Genomic DNA, 14,325 nt, shown 5'->3' with positions numbered 1-14,325 from the left:
GTGCATTCAACATTCCCCTAGGAACCCAGATGCTAGAGCTAATGGAGGATATGGGACAATGAATGTGTTTGAGCTATTGTGTATGTGTTAATAAACATTTGCATTTGGGTATTTGTGCAAATATATGGGTATTATATACTAAATTTAGGCATTCATAAGCACTAGGCATTCTGCAAATAATAGAATAATTTGTATCTCTTGAGTATGAACATTTGTGGTCTTCTGGGCTTCAACCTATATGTTTGAGCATCTGGGCTCTGTGAGAGGTTTCTAATCTACAGGATCTGCACAGTTGCTTTTTCTTATTTTTATTTTACATAATTGCAAAGGTAACTGATTTCCTAAGCATATTAATTTGAATCTAGATTTCAAGATATTAACTGACATAACCAGGTTTAGTAGTCATTTCCCAAAGAATCAAATGCATAAAATTAGCCCCTCAGTACATCCTTTGGGCAGCAAGAGGTGGACAGCTCTCCTAGAATTTTTCCCATACTGGGTGCCTCCCATATTATTGCTAAATAGCCCTCATAATTACTGTACTAGCACTCATAGCCACTAGTCATATTGGACTAACATTATAGGAGTTGCCATTCAACATATCTAGAAAGCATCTGACTAGGGAAGATTGCTTTTTTTTATAATAACACTACCATGGCATACCAAATGTAAGCCACTTTTCATTAACAAATGCACTTGAGGTAGGTTTGTTTCACAGAGGACAGTTTAATGATCTAACTTTGCCCCTGTCTATCTTCTGAGTTTTAGAAAACTAGGATAATGTACTGGTGATTAAGGAGTTGGAATTGGAGCAAGGAGACCCAGATTCTAGATCTAGTCCATCCTCAGCCACAGAGGCTCACTGAATGTCTTTGAGCCAGTCACACTCTCAGTCCAACCTTCCTCACAGGGTTAATGTTGTGGGGGAAAATAGGACAGAGTACTATGTAGTCCACCTTTACCTTCTGAATGGTAAGCAGAATATAAATCAATAAAACATCTGTGTCACATGAGCCGTAAAGGAGTAGTAAGTTTTTTTTTCTCCCAAGATGATGAATAAGGAGCTATTCAACCTCTCCCAATGTCCCATCAACGGAAGGAAACCACAAGTTCTCCTGCTACTACCTGATAAGAACTTTTCCTCCAAGTTCCATTTTCATTATGCAAAATAAAAATAAAAATAAAAATTGAGGAGCAGGCATGCTTTTCTTCTTATCATTATTTCTCCAATTTGTTTTCTTTGTCCAAGATTACATGCCTACTTATAAAACCCTTAGTTTACACTATTATCAGGTCTGTGAAAATGATCCTAAGCAGCCATTTCTCAAATCCCATCAGATAATAAGATGATGTTAATGTCCAAACAGTACAGTACTGTATAGCCAGGAGATCAATATCTGTTCTTGCTTTAAAAAGGAAACTAAAAGAATTGCTAAACTCTTTGCATCTCTCACCCGGTCATTAAACTGTTATGTTAAAATAAGGAGTCTCTTTTCTAGCATTATACTGACAATACAATATAAAGTACTATTAATATCCATATCAGGGATCTCCAAACTTGGCAACTTTAACAGACATGGCTGGTTGTGGAATTCTGGGAGTTAAAGTCCACAAATCTTAAAGTTGCCAAGTTTGGAGACCCCTGATCTATAGCACTGTATCAGCATTACAGTACAAATATTTGAAATCTCAAGTCAACCTCTCAAATCATAACAATTACTTTAGAAACTGTAAATACCTAAGTACCTAAGAGATACTTACTATTTTCTAATCTTTGACATATTTCAGCTTCATCACTTTTGAACAGGAGGAGTGTTGTCTGGGAACGAAAAGCACCGTCATCCATTTTAAACTAAAATATGGCTTTTTAAAGATCAGGATTTAATTACTGTAAGGGTTATGCCAGAAAGCTATGTCCTCATACCACTTGTCCCAAAATAATTTTCCAGTGAGAAATCATTTTATTTTCATTAGTTAAAAGAAACCGAAGACTCAAATATAATCAAAATAAGAACAAAATACTACCAGTATTACTCATATTGAAATACTGGCTTAATTGGTACCAGCATTACAGACATGCAAACATGGTTGAAACTATAGGGGACACAGTAAACCTTTAAACCATGAGATTTAAAAGATTTAAAAACAAACATTCTCAGTGTTTCACCAAGACCCTATACAGGTAGTCCTCAATGTACAAAAGTTCATTTAGTGACCGTTCAAAGTTACAGGCACTGAAAAAAGTGACTTGTGACCATTTTTCACACTTATGACCCTTGCAGCAACCCCATGGTCATGTGATTTACATTTGGATGCTTGACAACTACTCACATTTATGACAGTTGCAGTGTCCCGGAGTCATGTGATCCCCTTTTGTGACCTTCTGACAAGCAAAGTCAATGGGGAAATCAGATTCATTTAATAACCTTGTCATTAATTTAATAACTATAGTGATTCACTTAACAAATATGGTGAGAAAAGTCATAAAATGGGGCAAAACTCACTTAACAAATTTCTTACTTAGCAACATAAATTTTGGGCTCAATTGTGATTGTGTGGACTCCCTGTACTGCATATTGTACACACAGCTGATTTAATACAATTTGATTATGCAATACTAATTTTATTTCTGTCCTAGTCCTATAAGATTTTGTAGTTTCAAAGTTAAGAATCAGTGCTAAGGAGCAAATTTGTTACAGCATCTTCTGTCCCAGTACTCTTCAATATCTTCATAAATAAATACATAAATAATTTAGATAAGGGGATAGATAAGCTGGTAGGAATAGCCAACATTCCAGAAGATAGATAGGCTCAATATACAGAAGAATTTCAAAAGACTTAAAAAAACTGGGGTCTATCTAACAAAATGAAATTCAATGCTGAGAAAAGTAAAAATCTACATTTAGACAAGAAAAAACAAAGGCATAGGTATAAAATAGGTGGTACTTGGCTCAATAGTAGTAACTGTGAGAGGGAGCTTGGAGTCCTAGCCAACAATCACTTAAATATGAGCCAGGAGTGTGCTGTAGCTGCCAAAAAAGCCAATGCAGTCCTAGGCTTCATTAACAGAGGGATAGAATTAAATCACATGAAATGTTAGTACCCCTTTATAATGACATGGTAGGGCCACACATGGAATATTGCATCCAGTTTTGGTCATCATGACATAAAAAAGATATTGAGACTCTAGAAAGAGTGCAGAGAAGAGCAACAAAAATGATTAGGGGACTGGAGGCTAAAACGTATGAAGTTTGCAGAAATTGGGAATGAAAAATTGGGGATCAAAATAACTTTAAAATATCTCCCTCTCTCCCATAGCGAAAAGCTGAAAAGAAGTATCTTGTTCATCATACAGCTGGAAAAAGGGAAAATATTGTTGCTTTTTTGGTACAAACAGAGGAGGAACAACCCTCACTATATTTATTTCTACATAATATTTTGATGTAGGACAATACATTTCTGTTCAGTAAATCATTTTTATTTGCATTTTACAGTCAGAGTTGTTAGAATGAAGAAATATCCATGCAGTGCAGAGATAATGATTATGCCTTAAATATGGTCTTATACATACATTATTTGTAAAAAAAATTCTAGAGTATTAAGGTTAAGTTTCACAGTGTAAATATAGATGCAACAGGTATCAGCTCAGCACTAAATTCTAGATTTTATGCCAATTGCAGATTTTTTTCCCCCTTTCTTTACTCATACATAGCTAAATTTCCTTAACTTTTTTGGCAGCTTAAAACTTATTTTGTTAAGATGACATACCTTACGGTGTCCCCATACATTTGTGAGATACCTACTGTAACTGATTACTGAAATTCTATTGTCTAGCATATCTTACCTAGAAATAAGGATCAATAAAGTTTGTGAGAACTTTAGAATTATTTAGAATTATTCCGAATTCAGAATTATTGCATGACAATGCTTCATAGAAATATGACTCTGAAGCATATATTACAAAGAAACAGAAACATACACTACTGTATAATTCCTAGTAACTTCCTTAAGACTGCTAATGGCACAAAATAAAAATCTTATTTTCTCTTTAACCATTCATAATAAAAAATTTAAGTCAATGAAAAAGTTCTATACAATAGTGAGTGGAAGTCCTGCAATGTCTGAGATTCAAGTAAACATTTGAAAATATTAGGTGAAGGAACGTTTAGAATGTTATTGCAATCAATTCTGCAAGTTGAGATTTCCTCTTCCCTCTACTCTCACCTCTATGTTAAAGTTCACTATGAGGGTCTGAGATCGGAAAGGGTCAAACGTCCTGAATTTTTTTCTGCTTTCAGCCTTATAGATTGCATTGTTCCAATCAGCTACATAACCAGCACATCTTAATCAAGATCTTGTATTGCTTGGTGGTATTGCAGTGGAAACCCGAATTACTTTGTATTATGGTATTTCATGTGCTTCCCTAAAGGGTAATTGCAAAGTGAGACTTTGTGCAGTTTTAAAAGTATGTAAAGACTGTACAATGATCAGAAAGGATTAGGTGACAAAGAACGTGAAATATAGAGAAAAGTGCAGGATACGTTTAAATAAAATTAAAGAATGTATTTCATTGTTGTAGATTGACAGTTAATGGAAATTAAAAATTCCTGGTCTTAAAAAACACAAGAAAAGTATGGATGCCGGAGGGAAAGAATTTAGATGAAGGCAACGGTTCTGGGAATCATATTCAAGAGAGAAGTTGACAAGCTTAGAAAGGGGTCAGGATAGAGGTGGCAAAATGGCTGATTTCAGCAGCATATTTTTTATTTCTTAAAAACATGTTGGGAACAAAAAGCCACTACTAGGAGGCAACCTGTTTCAGTTTCCACTCATACATCCCCCCAGAGTCCAACATGGAATTGCAAAAATCTAGCAGTGTAGTTGGACCATACTTAATATCCAAGGAAGTTTTTTTAATGCAGGGGTGGAAACAATTTGTCTCTAAGTGCTCCCTGTCTCTGTTCCTACCCTTAATTCCCCCAAAGCCAAAAATGGGGCACTGTCCTTACCAGTGACATCAACTTTGACCTTCATGCTGATTGGAGATGCAAATTGCAGCCTCCAATCTTGGGAAAGCTGCCCACTTAGCTTGATTGTATGGCTTAATTGTATGTTAATCAACTGTTGTATCACAAATAAAATAATAATAAAAAGTAGCTTGTAGTGTAGTGCAATGTGAACAATGTTTTGTTCTCATATAGTTGTAAGGTCTTCTTATTCTATCTAGTGTTATGCCAGATTTTTAAAGCCAAAATACATTTAGCTTCCCATTATTGCTTGCATGTCTTCCTTAGCCCTCCAACCTCCATCAAGAAATAAACTTAAATCCTGAGCTAGAAGAGCTCCTTTGGAGGATAAGAAATTGAGAGTAGTGAGAAAGGGAAGGTTTTTAGTCTCTTTCATCTCTTGCCATTTTTCTACTGCAATTGCCTCTTCCTGCTGCTCCAGCATTGGTTTTCAGAGGTCAGTTTATCTTTGCAGATATGACTCTTGAGGGGAGGCCAGCTTAGGAAAGTTCTTCTCCAATACGATAGACAGATGGTTAGGTCAAGAAGGGACCTGAGAGTTTGTTTAGAATCAGCTTCTTTCAGCAGAAAACAATCTGAGTGATTGCAAGAGAACTAGCTAGATGGTAAAGGGGAATTCCAGTTTGCTGCAGCTTTAGCCTATCCCAGTAGGAAGCACTTCCTGCCTCCTGCAGTCTCCCCTCCCCCAGCCTTGCACATCCCCTCTCTATTCCCAAGACTAGTGCATGCCCAGGCGGTGCTGAGTGAGCCCCAGGCTGGCAGCAAGGAGGCTCTTTTGTATTTCTCTTGGAGGTGATTGGCTGGTGAATCCCCTAGGCAGCCAAGCGGCAGAGTACAGCAAGTTGCTGCAGTCTGGCTGGCAGGGTCTCACATGCACCCAGCATGTGACAGTTCCCAATTAACTCCTGCTCCAGTTCTGAATATCCGCAGGAAAAGCCATACATGTGGCCAATATAGCTCTCTTGTCTCCCACTAACTATCACTGGTGGATATTTATTGCTCCTGCCTCCATTTACCACCTACTGTCTTCATCCTCATTCTACTGCTTTTCTAATCTGGCCATCGCAGGCAGCAAAGTCCCATCTCCAGTTCCCTTTTCCTGGGCAACAATTCCTATCAGCATCTGAGAGCTAATCTGGTCCAGTGGTTAAGGCACCAGGCTGGAAACCAGGAAAGTGAGAATTCTAGTACTGCCTTAGGTATGCAAGCTGTTGGCTGGGTGACTTTGGGCTAGTCACTCTCGGTCCAGATATCAGGCTCAGGCAAGAAACTGATCAGTCAATTCCTGTCGCAATCAATGGATTAACATTCAGTTGACAGACCCTGCACTTGCAGAGGGGGGAGGGAGACACTGGGAAGGGGGGGGGGAATTCCTATCAGCAACTACTGCCATCCTGTGGCTTGGATAATAAGAAAACTCCTTCCTTTTAGTTTGCCAAGCACTCCTTCAAATTTCCACTGCTAGGAGAAATTGGACAACATCAGCATTTGCTTAAAACTGTCTTAGTATTATTTGTCTATCTTCATGAAATTACAGCCAGTAATTAAAGCCCAACACTGCTCAGCCAGTATTTCATATTTTACAGTATATGTTGCAGTTTTTCAGGTACCTCTTTCCCACATTCTCTGGATTCTTTCAAACCCATAATGCAGATTTCCCCAGTTTCTAGCTGCATTTTCTGAAGTCCGGATTTAATTCATGTGCTTCTCTCACAAATCATATAAACACACTGATGAGGTTTATGCAACATAGTAAGCTAAAACATGATTGGCTAATTGTGCTTCAGAATGCTATGTAAATTAAACTAATACAATTAGTTTATTATTCTAAGTAGCTATATAAACTATGCAATTTGAAGAATTTATTAGAATTAGTGGAGAATTTTAGCTGCGTAACATAAAAAGTTAGCCAGGTCATGGCTGCAAACATGCTACTGAAGTAGATGGATCACTTCATTAGGAAATACATATTGTCTCATCTTTTTTGTCAAACCACCTAAGTGAAGTTTATGTTTCTACATATATCCATTGAACAGCATTAATGTAGTTAAGGTACACTCTTCATACTTTCTGTTTTAAATTTTATTGTTGTCATTTGCAAGTCACCATCAAGGATCTGCCTGTGTGCTTCCCTCATTTCTACTTGGAATTCCTGCAACACTGGTTAGTAGGTCCAAATGGAGAAGTAGTTTCCTAATCCATTTATTGCAATAATGGAGTTTTTGTTAAATTGCACAATATCATTTATTTGCTAGAATGCCTGCTGCCAAAGTCAAAAGCAGGTTAACAATGGCCTAGTTCTTATTTTGAACATGCCTAGTGATATCAGCAGAAATTATCTTTATATAATTTATAATAGTTTCAAGAAGTAGCACTTCTTGGGACATAGATATAGATCTACATAGATCACTTGGATATTTCTACCCTTAAATAGCTTAAAAAACAAAGCTAGTATTTCTTTTTAAGATTGGTTTCTGATTCAAAAGGAAACAAAGTCAATTACATCTCAGTCTGTTCCTTACTGGAGGAGAAAATTATTCTTTTTCATCATGCACTGTATTCAGATTGGGAATCTCATTTTCTTTTAAAACAAACTTTAGCTTCTGGTCCTTACAAAAAGGGAAATAATTTGTTGAAAATTCAGAAACCAAAGAATATCTTAATAAATTTCTGGAGAGCAATGTGGTGGGCCCCAAGTATTCTAGACTTAAGCTATAGCTTCTCTAGTTACCTGAATGATGGTAAACAATTGTAAGCACTCAATTGTGGTCCCCCAAAGCTGGAGAGCTCCTATTTGCCTATTACTGCTCTAGAAGTAATAATAGAATTTCTAAGTTCTTACACAGAAACTTACTCAAGCTCCTATTGTGCTGAATCAAATACTTCTATGGACAATTTCTCTCTTGCTTGCTCAAATATATTTTAAAAAAACTATGAGAAAAAGAACAAAGGATGGATCACTTTTATTTCCTCGATCTCTCTCCTAATCCATCTTGACAACTCAGAGATAACATTTACAATAAGTTAGAATTGATATTTCCTTCACAGAATACAGTACAACCACTGGATCAGATAGCTTAAGATACTTGGTCCTTATTTTCTGCTGTGATGTGCATCTAAAGATGAGTGATAGAGTATTTGGCAGGAGTAACCCTGGTTTATGAAAGTGGTGGGACCTGAAAGGGAAGAATTTGAGCTATAATTTCCAATATGACAGCTGGCAATTCAGTTTTAAAATGTAATGCCTCCTGTTCATATTTTCTGTCTGAGATAATAAAATCAGGATACAGGACTAAAATAATCTAGTCCCACATTGGGACACAATAGTGCAATGCAGGCACTACTCTTTCTTTGTAATTTGAAAATGTATTTATCATTGTGATTTCACACTGAACTTAACATTGAATTACTAATCCTACAATCTTGCAATCTGTATCAGATGAACAGTGGAAATGAGAGATACACAACAGGTAAGCAGCTTCAGCTAGGCAAATATGAGTTTTTCAATATATTTTAAATGTATTATTAACAGCAAATTTGAGTAAATGCATGAAGAGAAATAAGAATATCACAAGTAAACAACAACAAAGTTAATAGTAATGTACAACAATAACAGATAACTGCATTACTTACCCTGCCAATGAAGAAAATGGTTTCTTAATACCATAAAGGTTTTTTTGGTATAGTGTGAAATAAGGTAATATGGTATTTCTTTGCCATTCCACCCTTTAAAGACTTTTATTTCCAAATGTATTATAATCCACCCACTCCACTTCATAGAGGGCCATGTTAATTCGTAAAAATGTAGAGGAACGTGAAAATAATAAAAAAAGCTTTGGGAGGAAGGTTATCTGAATTCTCAGGAATATATGACACTTTTACATCAAGAAAGAAAAGCTCTTGTAGCCCAATCCTAACTTGGAAATCCACAGCAGCACACTAACAAAAAGCTAGAGTTAGTTTTACCTCAAGGTTAAAAAAAAAAAGGTACCCTGTCAGATAATGGTCTGAGTTACAAGATCTGACCAACCCAAAGTCTTTACTTGATTGTGCCTAAGAGGGAAATTTTGAGGAAGAAATTCAAAGACACTTTGTAAAATATGCATACCTTTACAAATATACAGATTTACTGAGTTGGAAAGATTCTCTTTATGCCTTTACATCAAGGTAAATATTCCTATATTTTACTATTCCCAGAAGACAAGCTTACATCTTGTTGATTAATGTTTAGAGAAACAGATAATCAAGCCACCAATATTATAGTAGAAACTTGTAGATCGATGAATGCATTTATATAGATTCATCGCATAACCATGTGATATACAATGAACTAAAAATTGTCAGTCAATTTTTCATATTAGAAACATGAAAACAGAAAGCATTCACAAATCTAAACATTTTGATTATTTTCCAAACAGGCTTTTTTTTTTTGCCTGACTCACTGCAACCCATTAAAATGGTTTTACAGGATACTATCCATGGCAATCCCCTTGAACTGAATTACTTGTGCTCAGTTGTGTTCAATTGTAGAAATTCTTACAGTCTCCTGACTGCATGAAAATCATCACCATGCACTCTACAGAGCAGCTTCATTGACTGAACAGTGACAAAAAGATAGCATATGCCCAGCACCAGCTTCAATCAGTTATATACCCTCCTTCTCCATCATGCACTTTTGCCATTCTTTTCCCTTTAAAAATGGAAAACTTTTTTTTTAAAAAAAATCTGAATTTGGGAAACTGAAGAACTATAAAGCAAAAGACAAATGAGTGGATCAAATATTGGGATAAGACATTTTTCTTCACTCTAAAGAATGACGATGAGGAACTCGCTTTGCCTTCTCCTTTGGAGAATAGAAGAAATACCGAGCTACACCATATGTAGAAATGGCCAATGGAGGCAGCTCTTTTGTTATAACTTACAAATGCCACTGTTTCCTCTTTAAAGATAGACACCCACAGCTGGAAACTCCTCCAAGTTAATGCACCCTCCTTCCAGAAGAGCAGCCACATGAGAGGTTCAATAAATGTTTCCAGTTGGCAGAAAGCCAGAACCAGAGCTTGTTTGTTCTTCATTCCAATAAACAGTCTGTCCTGAACTCCAAGAGCAAAATCACAAGGAAATCTTCAATTTTGAGAAGAAAAATAATAGATACACAAAAATATAAACCCAGCTGTTTATTTCTTATCCACATTTTTTTTTTAAAAAAAGGCCACATTCAACTATCAAGTTGATTTGATTGCCCAAAGAGGCCCTCTGAATCCCAGGTCAATTGTAATACCTTATCTATAAACATGATTACATCATAACTTGGGACATGGCATAGTAACAACACAGCATTTGTTTCTACTGCCATGTTGTAGGAAGGAGAGATTTAATAAAATCCTTGCTGCATCACAGCCCTTCCACCCTCCCCAAGGCTCAGCTAGAAAGCAAAAGGGCAATAATGGCATTATCCTGTACAGACATTTGTGAGCATTTAGCTACAGATGTATGTAGCAAGAATTAACCTCAACCTCACAGAGCAAGTATGAATGTGAAATTCCCTCAGTATGTCCAAAGCTGCAGCCTGGGAGCAGGAAGCTGTTTCCATAAACGTGAGCTCTCCTGCCAGCCTCCATTTCAGTCAATGGGCAAAGGGGGAGAGAGAAAGAGAGAGAGAGGTGAAATCCTGGAAAAGTGTGAAAGGAAGTTGGATGGGGGAAGGGGGAGAAGCCCATGCTGTGCCTGGTGCTTTAAATGTTTGGCCTGGCTTTGGAGGGAGAACACGTGACTTTCTGCTTGAGGAAGCAGCAGCCGCTCTGGCAGCTTCCAGCGGGAGATGGAGGAGGAGGAGGAGGTAATAGTGGCAGTGGTGGTGGGGGAAGGGAAACAGGAAAGGAAAGGACTTGTTTAAAGCAGGGATTGCTGCAAGCTAAGGAAATAGCTTCAGCCAGACAACAGGTAGGGGGCAATGGCGGAATCAGAGAGGTGGGCCACTCAAATATCCAGCATCAGAGCAGGCATGCGGTTCTTGCTTTCTGGGAGGAGGAATGATTGTGCTGCTCTATACGCACTGAAGGAATTTACCTATATCTGGACCAAGGAATACAACGCAGCACCTGGATAATCCACAGCATGCAGAATCTCAGCATGGAGTTGAATGCTTTGGAAGAACTGCAGCAATTCTCAGAGAGAAACCATACCCCTGTCAAACTACAGTAGAGGAGTTCACCCCTCTACCTGGAGTGAAAAGGTGTCCAAATATGTCAGACTTGCCTGTTGAAAAGAGCCTAACCTATCCCTGTACTCTGCATAGTTCATTTATTTCAAGCAGAGAAACTGAAATAATCCTGTTTCTAAGGAAAACTAATTTCTGAATTGCATTTCCCAATTTTGGAACATATCTCATCCTAAATTCAACCTTCTCTACGTTTATATGCCCTCTAGGAAACACAAATAGGATGGTTTTACATTTTACAGCTAAAGTCGTTCAAAGACTAGTATTTTTTATTAATTTATTTGCCATCTATCTCACTCTAGGCAGCTTAAAATAACCCAAAAGCTCCACAGCAAAGTTGTGGGGCAGTGTAAGAAACACACAATGTCATTATCTCATAATGTCTTGGATGATCTTGGGAAGCTAAGCAATGCTAGCCTTGCCTGACACTTGGATGGGAAATGACCATGAAATCGCAAGGTTGTTGGCTCTGTTGAGAAGACAGCAACAGAATGCTTCCACACTGTTGCCAAGCAAACAAGACATATCCCTAAAGTCACTAGGAGTCAAGCTTGATTCAAGATAAATGCTGACTTTTTTTACCTAACAGTGTAACATTTCCTTCTGTCATAAGTTTCATGTGACAGAGGTGAGTACACTATAATCTATTCAGCAATGATGAGTCTGTATCTATGCCAACCACTCCTGTTTAAAAGCTGTGCAGGTTTCAGTTTCTTAAAGGTGGAAGATGCCTGCCCATCCTCCATATAAACAGACTTTATCATCTTGCTCCAGGCCACAAAGGCCAACTTAGCCTTTGTGCAAAGAGCTGTCCCTTCACACAGCTCCTCCTCCATCAGGCAGTGAAGCTTTTCACTGGCACAAGCAGAGCAAACCCAAAACCACATCCTCGAGAACTGGCAGGCCTTCAATAACGGGCATTCATGATCCTGAACTGAAAAGATGTTTCAGATTTCAATTTCCACCTTGAAGGAGATGCCAGATCACAGAAAACCACAGCTGCATCCTTCTGGTATGAACACAAACACTTCTGGCCAATGCTCTGCCCATGCAGGGACGCCCTAGAGAATAGGATCTACACCCTAGAGAATAGGAACTACGGAGGAAAGTCCTGCTCTTAACTCTTTTTGAAACATGGTTATAGCTACCCATAGCCCAGCACCTCTTCAGATTACCTGCAGCATACTTCTAGTACCCCAGGTTCTTTTTCCTACTCCTAGAGATTGCTCTCCATCAAAATAGTAACTTCAACGGACATTCCCTTCCCCGCCAGGAATCCCAGACTTCTTTCCCAACTGATACCAACAGTTAACTGCGAGTAAAAACCATCAAGAGCGTACGCACCGGGCGCCCCAGCCCCAAACCGGTATCAGGTTGCCCCCCTGCTGCCAGAAAACCGAATTCCCGCGCCCGTGCTCGTTGGGGAAACCTAAATTCCCAAATGCCATTTTCTGCCTCCCTTGTCGTTTTCTGGAAGGAGGAAGATTGCTACGAGGCTGTTTTCCGATCGACTGTTCCCAACTGCAGAGGGGCCCGGGCAGGGGCAGGAGGAAGAAGAATCCCTGGACTCGCAAAAAGGATGGACGCCCCAACCCTTCTCTTTCTCCGCGCGCCTAGACTCACCTGGGCATGCACAGCCTACTGACATCTTTACATGCCCGGCCTGGCGCAGCAAAGGTGCGACGTGCCCGCTCGGCGGGTCCTGGCATCCGCCGCTCTGAGAGAGACCCCAATCCCTGGGCAAGGTCGCCCCCGATTGCGGGGCCTCCCCGCCGGGATACACAGCAATCGCAGAAAGTGGGGCAGCCCGATGCCTCTCTCCCTACGCTCGTCGGCCAGTCCAGGGCCGAGCTGGGCTGGGCTGCGTTGGCCTGGCTGTGCGCGAGACGACCCTGCGCTCCGACCGACTCGGAATCCGATCGCTGGGCTGATTAATATGCTAATTGCGCGACGAAGGAGGAGGAAGAGGAGAGCGCCAGCTTGTCAAAGTGACCTGAGCTGAGTGGCGAGCCGAGATAGGGAAGGGAAGGGAAGGGCGAGGAGAGAGGGGGAGGGGCAGCCATGTGACGCAGATGGAGAAAAACACACCAATCTCTGCCACTGTAGCCACCCTAGGCGGGCTCGCGCGAGGAGAGGAAAGGGGAGGGAACGGAAGGGAAGGGAGTAACGCAAGGCAAGGCGCGCGCTTCCATATGTGTGTGCGTGCGTGCTCAGAAAAAGACATGTGCTGACACGTTTGCAGGCGGGCAGGCATGTTTGCAGGCAGAGGCACAATATACGCTTCATTTCTGCGCAGGTTGTTTTTTTTAGGCGCGAATTGTGATTTAGATTAACCTGCGTAAGTAAAAAGAGAGCCCCCCCCAAAAAATCCTCTCACTTTCCTTTCACCGAGGCAGTAATCTTTTTAAAAAAAATCCGAATCTCCGCTTTAATCAGAACAGTCGTTCCCATTTTCCGACGAGTTCAGACTCTCCCATTCCACTGGGCTTCATGGGCTACATCTGAATATTTCACTGTCTGGAAAGGATGAAGTGAAGGTTCTTCCAGATTGCCTGTAAACCCTGCTTTCCAAAGATGAGCAGACTTTGGGTTAGTAGGCTCTGCTTTGTTAGGAACTAGAATCCTGAGATTTACTAGGTGAAGCCAAGTGCAAAAAGAGAAGCCATACACAGGTAGACAAATGGGCACTCCAGAACTGATTAAGGCTCACGGTGCTGTTCCACAAAAAAAATCTGATTTCTCACCAACAGTACACTGCGAGGATGAGGATGGGGTGGAGAAGGTTATTGGTTTGTAGGTAAGACGTGCAGTGATTAGGAATTATACAATCTATTGCAATTGATTCAGAGATCTGAAAATCCAAATGTCCCTTAAATTTATCTCTCAATCAACTTTTTTTCAGGAAAAGGCTGTAGCCTTGTACTTTTACTACTCAATGCAATTAATTGTTAAGTAGATCTCAGATCCAGATTAGATAATTTGCAACAAATGAAAAATATATTTCAGAATGATTGTCCCTGCAGTTTAACATTCAACCTAAATAGCTTTTCCCTCAATTTCTGAGTGGGATCTTGTCAT

General features: G+C 39.4%; 1 protein-coding gene across 2 annotated transcripts in view; it reads right to left on the bottom strand.

Annotated features, from left to right (window-relative positions):
- Positions 1-13,294, bottom strand: part of LDB1 (LIM domain binding 1) — a 68,678-nt gene extending 55,384 nt beyond the window's left edge. The window contains exon 1 of one of the 2 annotated variants that reach the window (XM_039331171.1): positions 12,871-13,294. In XM_039331171.1, the coding sequence (XP_039187105.1) occupies positions 12,871-12,895 (25 nt within the window). In that variant the 5' untranslated portion in view covers positions 12,896-13,294. The remainder of the gene's footprint in view (positions 1-12,870) is intronic. The other variant, XM_039331170.1, reaches the window with a different exon arrangement.
- Between the last annotated feature and the right edge of the window lie 1,031 nt (positions 13,295-14,325).

Source organism: Crotalus tigris, unplaced genomic scaffold, assembly GCF_016545835.1.
Source record: "Crotalus tigris isolate CLP2741 ecotype Arizona unplaced genomic scaffold, ASM1654583v1 scf7180000024434.1680833, whole genome shotgun sequence".
In the NCBI taxonomy this organism is placed as follows: Eukaryota; Metazoa; Chordata; class Lepidosauria; order Squamata; family Viperidae; genus Crotalus; species Crotalus tigris.
This window is presented reverse-complemented; position numbering and strand designations above follow the sequence as displayed.